The sequence below is a fragment of the Sander vitreus genome, chromosome 18 (genome assembly GCF_031162955.1).
Source record: "Sander vitreus isolate 19-12246 chromosome 18, sanVit1, whole genome shotgun sequence".
Classification (NCBI taxonomy): domain Eukaryota; kingdom Metazoa; phylum Chordata; class Actinopteri; order Perciformes; family Percidae; genus Sander; species Sander vitreus.
In genome coordinates, this window is record NC_135872.1 from 18,646,539 (window position 1) to 18,658,345 (window position 11,807).

The following is an 11,807-nucleotide window of genomic DNA, read 5'->3' on the forward strand; positions in this document are numbered from 1 at the left end:
GGTGTTCTCAGTTATTTCATGTTAAAATGGGGTGGAGGTATCCTGGTATACTAAGTCCCAGTCGTCCCAACTTTAAGAAGTGGTAGCACATGTAACAGGACGGTCGGGGAGATGTGAATTAGTCAAGATCTGAAACACATCCACTCTGAGCAGTGGTCTAATCAAGGTAAATAATTGAAATCACCTGTGTGTGTTGATTGTTGTTGTTGTTGTTGTTTACAGGCTTTAAACCATCTTCCAAACAATGCCATCTTGCTCTGTAACCTTTATATCCAACAATTACAACAAATAAATATTTAGAATTCAATCAGATGTCCTTTTTATTCTAGAATGGCATGAACAACATTCTGCAGAAGCCTTGAAACAGTCCACATACCTACTTCCAATAGAAATCAAGTAGACTAATTTGTGCAACACAGCTCACTGCAGTGTCTTTATAGTTTATGAAGACACTTTTTTCCAGATTACTGCCACGGTTGCGGCCAAAAATGATTGTTGTCTATGATGTTTTCTATTTTTTTACCCTGACTTAAATATCTGAGCTATAAATTTGCACAGTATCGTAGGGAAATGTCATGTTTTTTCAGGCCTCATATCTCTGAATGTCTTACCAAAAATGTAGGAGGAAACACTGGAATGGTTGCCAGCGATCATTCTGGCTGTAAATAAGTAACAACAAGGAAATGCAAACATCTCTCACTTTCAAACCAAAGGAATGCAGTGTTAATGTATCCATGTGAGCTTTACCTGATAAATCAATGCAGAGTAAGTTGCAGCCACCTTGAGTGTACCCCATGGAGTAAACTATAGATAGCTAGGCCAGTATGTAGCAGGAAAACATTAACTGGATCTACATAAGCCAACAGAATACAATCCAGCCACATTTAAAGGGGCGCTATGCAGTTTTGGCAAGGGGGTAAGCTTCTCCTCGGAACGCGTAGCTCCTATGGCGCCATTTTGATGCTAACATGCCATCACCTCCCGTTAGCATTCCATTGACTGCCATTCATTTTGGCGCCACTTTGACAGCGAATAACTTTACATCTGAAACGTTTAAAGACTATTTGTCCATTGTTTATTTCTAAAGAAACACAACAATGTATAAAAGGCTCCATTACCTTGTACCTCACGTTACGAGAAATTACCGTACAGTACAGGAGAAGCTCGCAGGCAGTTTCGACTTACATTAGCTATTTAAGTTTAATTACTAATGTTAACTAGTATTTTAGTTAGCAATAATTAGCCTGTGCCTATGTTATCTCATATATACCTACGCTCTCCGTCTCTGCAAGATTGGGAATGATTGAGATTTCTCTTGGCACAGCTACCAGAAGACTTCCAACTTTCAGACAGGTTGCTCGAGTCACATTTATGTCGTCTCTCTCAGTTGGAGGCTGCGCAGTAACGCTCAGCCATCACCGGAAAAGTGCTTCTAATATCCTTCACTGGTCTTCGTTCAGAGCAACGGGATCTGTTGGTCCATTTTATATATGTCTATGAGTTTTGGCCATTTCTTCGCTGTTTTCTCACTTTTTGCTGGCAGGTTTCTCTATAGAGCTCCCCCTACAGCTTCGGAATAGATATTTGGCAGCTCCTATGTTTACTTGTGTCTGAGTCCTCTCTCGGTCAGTCTGCCGTTTCCTCTTTCTCTGTTCCTCCGACAATGCTTTCCTAGCTTTCTGCTTCTTTTTTGCCAGCTCAGCCATGACGATAGTGGGAAAAACTCCATTGGTACCTTGTTAGCCGGTTCCTGAATGGGCGTATGTGTGCAGTGCCGTGAAGCAATTCGTTACATTGCGAGACCTGATATCACGCGATGCTTCCTGACGCTGAGGCCGGTGGCTCAACGGCCAAAAGTTGCAAGGGTGGTTTTTCCGCTCACAGGCGCTAGGGGGAAGCGAGACGACCACCGTTCAACTCGAAAAAAGTCATATAACCATTCCAATGACTTCGAAGCTGTTCAGTAAAGTAAATTAAGCCAAAAAAAAACTGCATAGTTCCCCTTTAAGTCTCTGCCCAATCGTCTTTGTGATTATGCTGACATTCAAATCTTGTTGCACTAAGTTTAAGTTGGCTTTGAAACAAAATGTCAGTTTTTTACATTGTGTAATTGAATTTGATCAGACATTTATTGCACTTTTAAATATAACCCTTAAAGGGAATACATTTTCCTCATCTACTCTCTGTTTACTGAGCTGTATCCGCTCTGCTAAACTTATCAAGAAACCCCCCAACACTGTTAATACGTGTGTGCGTCCCAGAATGGAGTTGCATCGGTTTGGCCTTTTGGGTCACATTCATCCCTCAGTGATGGTCTGTCTGGTCACTGTGGGCTTGGGAACCAGTCTGATTACCCACAACGCACATGCAGTCCAAGACTGGTAAAAAAAACAACAACTGGGAAATCAGATTAAGAGTTTGGAGAAAAAATAGACAATAAATTGAGGGGAGGAGAAGCCAAGATCAGGCTGTACGTGAATATTAGGAGGTGTCTATCTGTTTGTCTGTTTTTCTGTCTTTCTGTCTCCTTCAGTGACAGCATTAAAGGTCACACAACCTCCCCAGAGCATTAATGTGCTTGTTGGAAACAGTCTCAGTGCACATGCTTTTGTGACTTGTAGGTAAATAATTGTGGCTTCCAGCTAAAATCTGTTTAAGCTTCATCTGTTTCGATGTGTTGCAGGGTAAATAAACAGACACATCGAATCAACCTCTTACAACTCCAGAGGGATTTTGGGGAAGAAAATAAGCACTTTGTTACTCACATGATAGTTGATATTATAAGCTTTGAAGCAGAAAGAGTGCAGACCTCCTACCTGTGGATGCAGGCCAATGTTTGTAGTTACCATGATGATCCTTTCCTGACCATCTAGCTAAAGACAAGCACAGCCTTGCCCATATCTGGAGGTATAGAGCTATAAAGTCCCACCTGCTGCTGCTGCTGCTCCAAGCTCCAGCTGAGGGAAACCCCATCCTCCCTCCATGGAGACTGGGACCGGAGCATCAGTGTGGTTCCCAGAGACAGGAAGCAGCAGCTGTCCGTCTGACCTCTGGCTATCAGACTGGGAGTCTGAGCAGGAAGGGGAAACCCCCGGTAGTGAGTGGTTGAGCCCTGCCTTTAAGGAGTGTTGGCGAACCGCTCATCGGAAGACCAGAAAAGTTCAAAAGCAGTTAACACGCTCAGGATGTTCCCACATTGTTCATGGTGGGTTTTTAAATGATTATTATATATGTATTCTGCACTGCATTAAGATATCACTCTGATAGATTTGTGTACACACTCTTCTTGAACTTTTTTTTTTGTCTTTTGTTTTTGCTATGACGCCAGGAGTATTGCAAGGAGTGAGAGGTGAATGTGAGAGGAGAGGCATCATCCATCTTGGTTATCTCTTCCACAGAGGCTGTTTTTCAAAACACAGCAGCCCAATTATCCCGTAAATCACACTGGCTGTGAAAGCACACCTGAGCCTAGTCCTAGTAAATGTTGAGGCACCTCTGTGCTTGTCATTCGCGCCCTGCAGAACGAGCAAACGGGAATCGTGATATGGCTGCTATCACTGCACCTGTAAGTCAGGTTGGGAAGTGAACATAGTCAGGAATCAGCATTCATTGTACCACGAGAAGCCAGGTGTTGTGTAACAGGAAGGCTACGTTTACACAGCAGTTGTTTATAGCATTAGTACCAGACATAAACTGTTGATAACAGACATGTTGCAGTATCTGCAGTAAACACATGACTGTGCATAAATACACATGCCAAAATCAGAAATGAAGGGAGGTATATCTGAGACATTTTGCTTGTTCTTGCAGCATCAATGATAACCCTCAGGTCCGCTGTGTTTGAACCAGGTTTAGAAGTAGATCCAGAGTTGTTGTGTTTTGGCAGTTAGCATCGAGATACAAGGAGCTCCTCATACTGTGGTCTGACCTCGGCAGACATTATGTCATCATAATCAGGCCACAAAAGAACGAGGCGACATAAAATGACTGTGTTTGTGTGTTTTAGCTTATACTTGTATACAATGTTTTTTTTTCCACACATATTATACTATACAGTTTTAGATTTTTTTGAAGTCTTTTTTTTTTTCGACCGCTTCTGGCAACCATTGGTTTTTATTCATTTCTGTGTACATGTTGCCGTCCTGTGAATGTATGTATGTCCAAAACGAACATGAGCCATGTTTTCAGCTTTGTGACAGTTCTTTTTTTTTTTTCTTTAGATAATCCTATTGTTTTTCAATTATTTATTAAGCTTAAGACGTAGGATCATTTTCTCAACACATCAAGAAAAAAACCATAATATAAAGACAATAATATGCAAATCAATTAGCAGAGTTTGCAATCACATCTCAGTTAACTGCACTCGATTTACTCAGTGTTACATTGTCGTTGTGCGGTAATGCAGTGAAAAGTTACTGTGTTACCCTTATTACCTCATATGCATGTCCTAATATGCTTGACTCCTGGACATAAATAAATCTGCGTGTGTGTGTGTGTGTGTGTGTGTGTGTGTGTGTGTGTGTGTGTGTGTGTGTGTGTGTGTGTGTGTGTGTGTGTGTGTGTGTGTGAGAGAGAGAGAGAGAGACTGTGGAAACTCATCTTTGCTTCCCTTTCCATTTTTGATAATCAGCTGTATGTGTTCAATGGTTTGGCGCGCGCTCTCCATCCCAGCTCGCGCACAGCGGGACAGCGCGCCAATCAAAAGACCGACGCTGCTATTTTAAACGTTTCAGTTCTTACTGAGCGACCGGAGACGAGGGGAGGTAACTTGTCGTTGCCACTATGCAAAGTTTCATCGGAATCCCGCACCTCTTATCGGTTCTTCTGCTGCAGCTGGTACCTGCGCAGGTAATTCAAACAATTTCAAAGCATGCCTTTTTTTTTTTTTTTTGCCATGTTAGCTAAAAGCAAGCGTTTATTTTCTTGTTAAGATTGGAAATTGTAATTGTCTAAGTTTCTGGTGTTTTGGAAACGGTTCTGCCATTTATTAGTGAACTATTTCATATTTATTATTAATCAAAGTGAAAATTAATTTGAAATTCAATTTATCCCGTGGTGTTTTGCACGTTAAAGACAACATTAAGGTTTTCTGTTTTTAGGAGAAGGCTGCCTTTTCTCCTTGACTCCAAATGGGACTCCTGTTAGCACCTCACGTGGAACAGTGAAGCTAACAGAGTCGGAGTCACACTTTTTTCACTGTGAGAGAACACATCTGTTCCACACTTGTCCAGTCTTTTTACACATTATCTGTATTTTGACTGGCTGTGTGCGCCACCATGAAGATAACATCTGCATTTAGGGGTTCGGGAATGGCCATGTTTCCAGTCATGTGCACAGATACCAGCCTCAGATGCAGCAGCTGCTGCATGTTACTGATCTAGGTTGAGATAGAGAGGTGCACAGCTACATAATGTACCTGAGAGCTCATGCTGCCTGACATGAGCCAGTTGTTGTGGTTTGGAGACTCTGTAGCTCCAGATCCTGCTTGTGATGAGGGTGTAGTCCTCCACTTCTCTTCTGGTTGGTTCTCGGTGCAACATCTGACCCCATGGCGAGACAGATACATTCAGTATAACCCAGCAGGGAGCTGACTGCACAGTGAATATCTGTTGCAGTTTATGTGGGGAGATTAGAAATGGGTATTGAGTAGCAAGCTAAAAATCTATAAAGGTGGCTCTCATAATATTATTACGGAAGATGATTAGGGCCACATGTGAAAAATTTATTTGAGTTCTGAGTTTAAGGTCAGAATTTTGAGTTTAAAGTCAGATTTGTGAGAATTCTGACTATTTTCTCAGAATTCTGACTTTAAACTCAGAACTCAAATACACGTTTTACCATGTGGCCCTAAGCCTCCTATGTATATTATGGATGTTTGAAGAGACACAGCAACTGATAATGAGTGAAAATCTTAGTAATAGTGTTAAAACTGGAAATAACTTTCACTGTGACACTTTAAATGCAACGGTTTAGAATTTAGAATTCATGTAAAAAAGATCCATGGTTTGTAATATAACATGAATGGCTGGCATGTTGGGCACAATGTCAGTGATAAAACCATTAAAGAAGAGTGTGACAACCTGACAACATCTTTGTCACCCTTTGTCATCTTTGTTTTTACACACAAAAATAATGGAGCTGGAATCCCCAGCCATTTCTTTTTGATGTGCTGTTGGCTATGATTACTGTTCACAAGCACTAATTCATATATTCAAATACGGATTTAGCCTCCAGAACTTGCACAAAAAGCATCTCGAATTTGAGGTATTGAAATCGTCCAATTTGTAGGTTGCCGTTTAAAAACAAATAAAAAATGACCACCACATTAATAACTGGGAAAATTACAACATCTGTTTCCCAACTGGTTGTTCTATGTAGTTTCCAAAAAGTGTCCAAATCATGTGTTTGCAAATCTTTTCAATTTAATACTAACCACTATGTATTTGTTTGGAAGCGTTATGTAAGTTACAAAATTAGAGGGTAAGAATGAAAAATGAGAGAAGGGAAAAGAAAATATTGGTCTTACTTTTTTTTTTTTTAACAAACCAACCGTTTTATTTATTAGCTCATCATGTCCAACATTGAGCAACTTCAAGCACACTGAAATGTTTATGCATGTTTTATGCTAATTACAGCTGTTGTAATGCATCTGGTTCTATTGTTGGATGAAGCAATACAGACTCTTTGGCACAACTCACTTACAACGAACAGAAGAAAAAAAGCCCACAGTAAAAACCCACTGTTGTCTCAGCTACGAAGCATTCCCCTGCGTGTGACATTTAGAAAACAATGTTCCCATCGATGTTCACAGAGTGAGAGGGAAGCAGGAGAGAGGAGAGGTGAGGAGTCAGAAAGAGATTGTTGATACTAAAAAGAAAAAGAGAGCCAAGATCAACTTTGCACTTGTGTTTCGGCGTTAAAAAATCCGGAACATTGCCGTTGTGAGAACTTAGAAAAATTCAAGCTGTGTCATGACACTTTTCAGTTCTGCCTTTGTTTTAACCGTGATTATTGTGTGTGTAAAACTCCCTCGAGTAAAGGCAGCAACTATTCTTTGCTGTTATTCTTTGCATTCTTCGAAGGTTTTTGCTTCTTGTGATAATAAGCCTTCTAGTGTTACATGAGATTGAGAAATAAAGAGCGCTTTTTGTCGTTGGCTGACTCATTTTACTGCTTTAACAGCAGCACAGTCAGTGGTATGCTCCTGAAACCATGCTGCATCATTGTTTGCACTGGATCATTGTGTGTGCACTCCTTTTTCTCTGCCACAAGAGGGCGATCTGCAACTGAACAACGAACCCACTGCTACTGAAACCGTTTATTTTAGATCATGCTCATTTCTCACTTGGATCAGTTTCCTGATTGTCTGCAGGTTCTGTATCATTCTTTTTATGCATTTTGCAGATTTCACACCCTCCAGAAAAAGGCCACTCAAGAGGTAAGGGCTGTCCCACTGAATAGGCATTTCCACCTCTGGCAAATGATTTGAATACTAAAAAGTCAACTTGTCTTGTAGTAATGGCGTTCCAGGAAGTGTGGGCAAAGAGCGTGTGTCGCCCCATGGAGCAGTTAGTGGATGTTGAGCAGGAGTACCCTGGAGAAGTGGAGTACATCTACATGCCTGCTTGTGTCCCACTTTCCCGCTGCTCTGGTTGCTGTGGGGATGAGAACCTGGAGTGCCAGGCTACCCTTGAACGCAACATCACTCTGCAGGTGTAGCAAGATCTCTAATCAGACATGATTTATCAGAAATACCCAAAGGGAGATGTTAAAAATGCACTTCCTGGTTATCTTAAATATATGGCCCTCATGGCATTTCTTTTGTTTCTAAGGTGATGAGGATTCATCCCATGATATCTATGCACCACGTGGAACTCACATTTGTGGAGCATCAGACATGTGAATGCAGGTACTGGCTTAAATTCTTTCTAATAAACACCAGATGCAAATTGAGATTTTTATAGCACAGTTGCCAGTTGTTGGTGTTTTTGTTTCTTCCTGTTTTAGAGCCCGTCAGAAACTTCTGAATGACAAAAGGTCAGTCGATGAACATTTTATCTATCGGGCTTAAACACATCAGTGAATTCACTGCACTTGACCCTTTTTCCACAGCAGCAGTGAGTCTGTCAGGAACAGACCTCGGAGAAGGAAACACAAGAAGACGGCAAACGGCTGTGGAAAGTAAGAGATGCATTGCCCTCCTGTGGCACGCACACACACAGACAGAGTTTCATTATGTTTGGACATTTATGGCTACATTCATCACTGTTTCCTCTACACTGTCAGACTACCAAGGACAGATGAGATTAAACAATATCACAATATACTATCTACTGCACACGTGTCAAACTCAAGGCCCACAGGCCAAATCCGGCCCTTTGCTAATTTTGATCTGGCCCCTATATACATTTAGGTTCACAATACATTTTGGCTTAAATACTTTTTGTCACTTTTCATGTTTTTTTCGACATTTTTGACACTTTTTCCAAACGTTTTTGGCATTTTCTTCGTCATTTTTGTCGACCAAACTGTAAGTGAGAAGACTATATGAAACATGCAATAATACAGTCAAAGATATTTGACTTTTCCCATGACATAAAAGCAATAAACTATATGTCTGGCCCTTGATGTGATTCTCATTTTCTAGTGTGGCCCTTAGGGAAGTTGAGTTTGACACCCCTGATCTACTGTGTTGGTCTTCTCTTTGGCAGGCCTGTTAATTCACCTGTCATTTATGATGAGTTTGCTTCTGTGTAAGGCCACAGAGCAATTTGTAGCAGAATAATCCAAGGCTGTGCCAACTAAGGACTGCCACTGTAAAGGTTGATTCAGAAAATCATATTCACATACCAGGAAAAATAACAAAAAGGAAGAAGAAAATACATAATTGTTTAAGATTGGTGGTGGGACTTTATATAGCAGTAAACCTCCTAATCACCCCAGTTTGTTCATATATTTTTAATGTCACATTCTTGTCAGCAGCAGGCACAATGTGTATTGACCAAGGGATCAATTCAAAAAGCAGCCAAATCTACCTTGTGCACATGTGAAAATGTGTGCTCACTCTTTTCAAAAACTGTAAAGGTCAAAAAGGCAGCATGTGTCATAGGTAAACTCTCTGTGCCTCCTCCGCTTTCTTTCTTTTTTATTGGACAATAGACATTTTTACGTAACCAATCTTGAAGTAGTGCACAATGAAGGCATTGCCATAAAGAATCACTTTGAAGCTGCCACCAGGTTTGTAGAGTGTTACAAAGTGGTTCTGTTAAAGGGGCCACTCCACGGGTTCCATGTAAGATGACATAGGAATCGTAGGGTCCTTGGGACTGTAGGGTCACACAAAGTACTGAAAATCAATTTGTCGCATTGTGTCTTTAACCTTACTCTCACAAGTTGCCAAACTTTATAGAAGTGCGGTACTAGATTGCCAGATAGGTTCACATTTCTTTAAGTCTATCTTAAAGGTCTAGTGTGTAGGATTTAGGGTGATCTATTGGCAGGAATGGAATATAATATCAATACCTATATTTTCATTAGTATATAATCACCTGAAAATAAGTAAATAGTTGGGTTTTCGTTACCTTAGAATGAGCCGTTTATATCTACGTACGGAGCAAGTCCTCTTCCACGGAGTCCGCCATGTTGGAACGAACAAACCAAACACTGGCTCTAGAGAGCGTAAGGTAACGGACAATCGGTCGAAAAGAGTGACAACCTGCAGAATTTTCGGCAGCACCAAAGCAATCCCGGAAGTGGAACGTTGTGGATATAGACTAGGTCAAGCACAATGCTAATTCTACACCAGGACTTTTCTTGGCTACCATTCCTTTTGTAAACCATAGCTTAGCATAACCCTTCCACCCCATCTTTAGTGGTCAAGAGACCACACAGTTGCAGAGTTTTTAATTCCTTCCATTCAGAGGGTCCCCAATTGTGCCAATACTGAACATAAACTGAACTGGAAACTTCCAACATTAAACCTTAAGGAATAAACATTCCCTTTGATGGTTTCATAATGGCTTCATTCTTGTGACGACCCCAAAGTGATTGTTTTAGGGCAGGGGTGTCAAACTCAACTTCCCTAAGGGCCACACTAGAAAATGAGAATCACATCAAGGGCCAGACATATAGTTTATTGCTTTTATGTCATGGGAAAAGTCAAATATCTTTGACTGTACTATTGCATGTTTCATATAGTCTTCTCACTTACAGTTTGGTCGACAAAAATGACAAAGAAAGTGCCAAAAACGTTTGGAAAAAGTGTCAAAAATGTCGAACAAAACGTGAAAAGTGACAAAAAGTATTTGACCAAAATGTATTGTGAACCTAAATGTATATAGGGGCCGGATCAAAATTAGCAAGGAGCCGGATTTGGTCCGCGGGCCTTGAATTTGACACGTGTGTTTTAGGGTATTTACTTTGGTTGTTCAGAAGGACATTTTGCCTTTTCAATCTGCAATGAGAGATGTCACTTCTTAGGCCCCTGGGCCTGTGTCCTATAGGCCTGTTCTGTATCCATCCATGTAAGTGTCAAACTGATCATTTAAGTGGTGATTTGTAGTTCTGAGATTGCATTTTAGTACATTAGTGGGTCTCATAATAACCTGAGTACACTTGCAATTTGGAAATAGTTGAGACTTAACTCACAATGTAGATAGCATTCAACCCAAAAACATCTATATAAAAGATAAAAAGAGGTTAATGGAGCCTCAAGCCAGATTCAATGAATACATCTCTGCTTAAAAAGGGGAGTATTATGGAAACCAAGATTTTGTAGTTTTGTATGGTTTCTGCTTAGAAATGTTATGTAAGAGCTTAAGAGCTAAAAAAAAAAACAGGTCATTTTTGTTTGTTCTCCAATGTTTTGATCTGATTGAATGATGCATTTGAATAATTTCCCCTTGGCATGATGTCCCACTGAGAGCATAATAATGATATTTAACAACCAATTATCCCAATTTTGTCGCAATTCTGTTGATGGAGGGCAAATCCAGCAATAAGACTAGCAGAACGGAATAGCATATCATAAATAATGTAGTTAATTAACACCAAACGCTCTGCTGCTTGCTGGGTTCGAAGATTTGAAATTCAAACGACATTTGGTAAAGTCAAACTTGGGCACAGATGTATTTCATAGACATACCATAGTACCAATTTGAATGTCTTTAATTGTTTATTTTTTGTCTTTTCAGGTGCCAGTTCCCTCAAAACAAAATAAATCTTCACTGATTCACGACTGTGTCCATAGTTTAATTTGGAGGAGTGACTTTGGAGTGGCAAATAACAGCTCATCTGTGAATTGATCAACTTGGATTACTAACCTTCTGTCAATAAATCTTTCCTCATTCAGTGCATCCATCAGATATCCTACCTTGTCCATGAAATTCTTTTCTTTTTTGATTAATTATCAAAGCAAACAACCATATCTGCAAACTCCTTTGCCTCTAACGCTGTTTTTAACAGACCATAATCAGTGTCAGTTTTCTTTTCTTTTTTTTTGTGGATTAAAAAAAAAAAAAATATATATATATATATATATATATAGACAGGATACAACAGATTCCTAATGGGTGGAATGCTGTAAATGTATCAGTTGCCAGAGAAGGATCAACCCTCAAGTGTTCACTGATTAACATTTAGATTAATGGCGTTCACAGAGAGGCCAGAAACCTTCTCCATGACTCATGTTCATTGTAATTTAGCAGAGTGACTCCTGTTATAATTGTTGTGAAACTGAAAAAGACATCATATATGTGACTTTCTATAAAGTGTTATTTACTAATTATGGGACATAATGTGTTTATGAG

At 40.1% G+C, this 11,807-nt stretch overlaps 1 protein-coding gene across 2 annotated transcripts; it reads left to right on the plus strand.

Moving 5' to 3' along the window:
* Positions 1 to 4,682: 4,682 nt before the first annotated feature.
* On the plus strand, positions 4,683 to 11,354 carry pgfa (placental growth factor a). 2 transcript variants are annotated; one of them, XM_078274603.1, is made up of 7 exons: positions 4,683 to 4,848; positions 7,405 to 7,438; positions 7,517 to 7,713; positions 7,833 to 7,909; positions 8,008 to 8,037; positions 8,116 to 8,181; positions 11,193 to 11,354. In XM_078274603.1, exons 1-7 carry the CDS (start codon positions 4,783 to 4,785, stop codon positions 11,227 to 11,229), a joined length of 507 nt encoding a protein of 168 aa, XP_078130729.1. In that variant the 5' UTR covers positions 4,683 to 4,782; the 3' UTR covers positions 11,230 to 11,354. The 2 variants fall into 2 exon arrangements, with proteins under 2 accessions (XP_078130729.1, XP_078130728.1); XM_078274602.1 differs by having other exon boundaries at positions 4,684 to 4,848; positions 8,113 to 8,181.
* The last annotated feature ends 453 nt before the right edge of the window (positions 11,355 to 11,807 follow it).

Excerpts from the sequence above, each read along its gene's own strand:
- pgfa (XM_078274602.1), top strand. The coding sequence starts at position 4,783 with ATGCAAAGTTTCATCGGAATCCCGCACCTCTTATCGGTTCTTCTGCTG. Across the intron at positions 8,038-8,112 it reads AAACTTCTGAATGACAAAAG|CAGCAGTGAGTCTGTCAGGA; the intron begins GTCAGTCGATGA and ends CTTTTTCCACAG. Across the intron at positions 8,182-11,192 it reads ACGGCAAACGGCTGTGGAAA|GTGCCAGTTCCCTCAAAACA; the intron begins GTAAGAGATGCA and ends TTGTCTTTTCAG.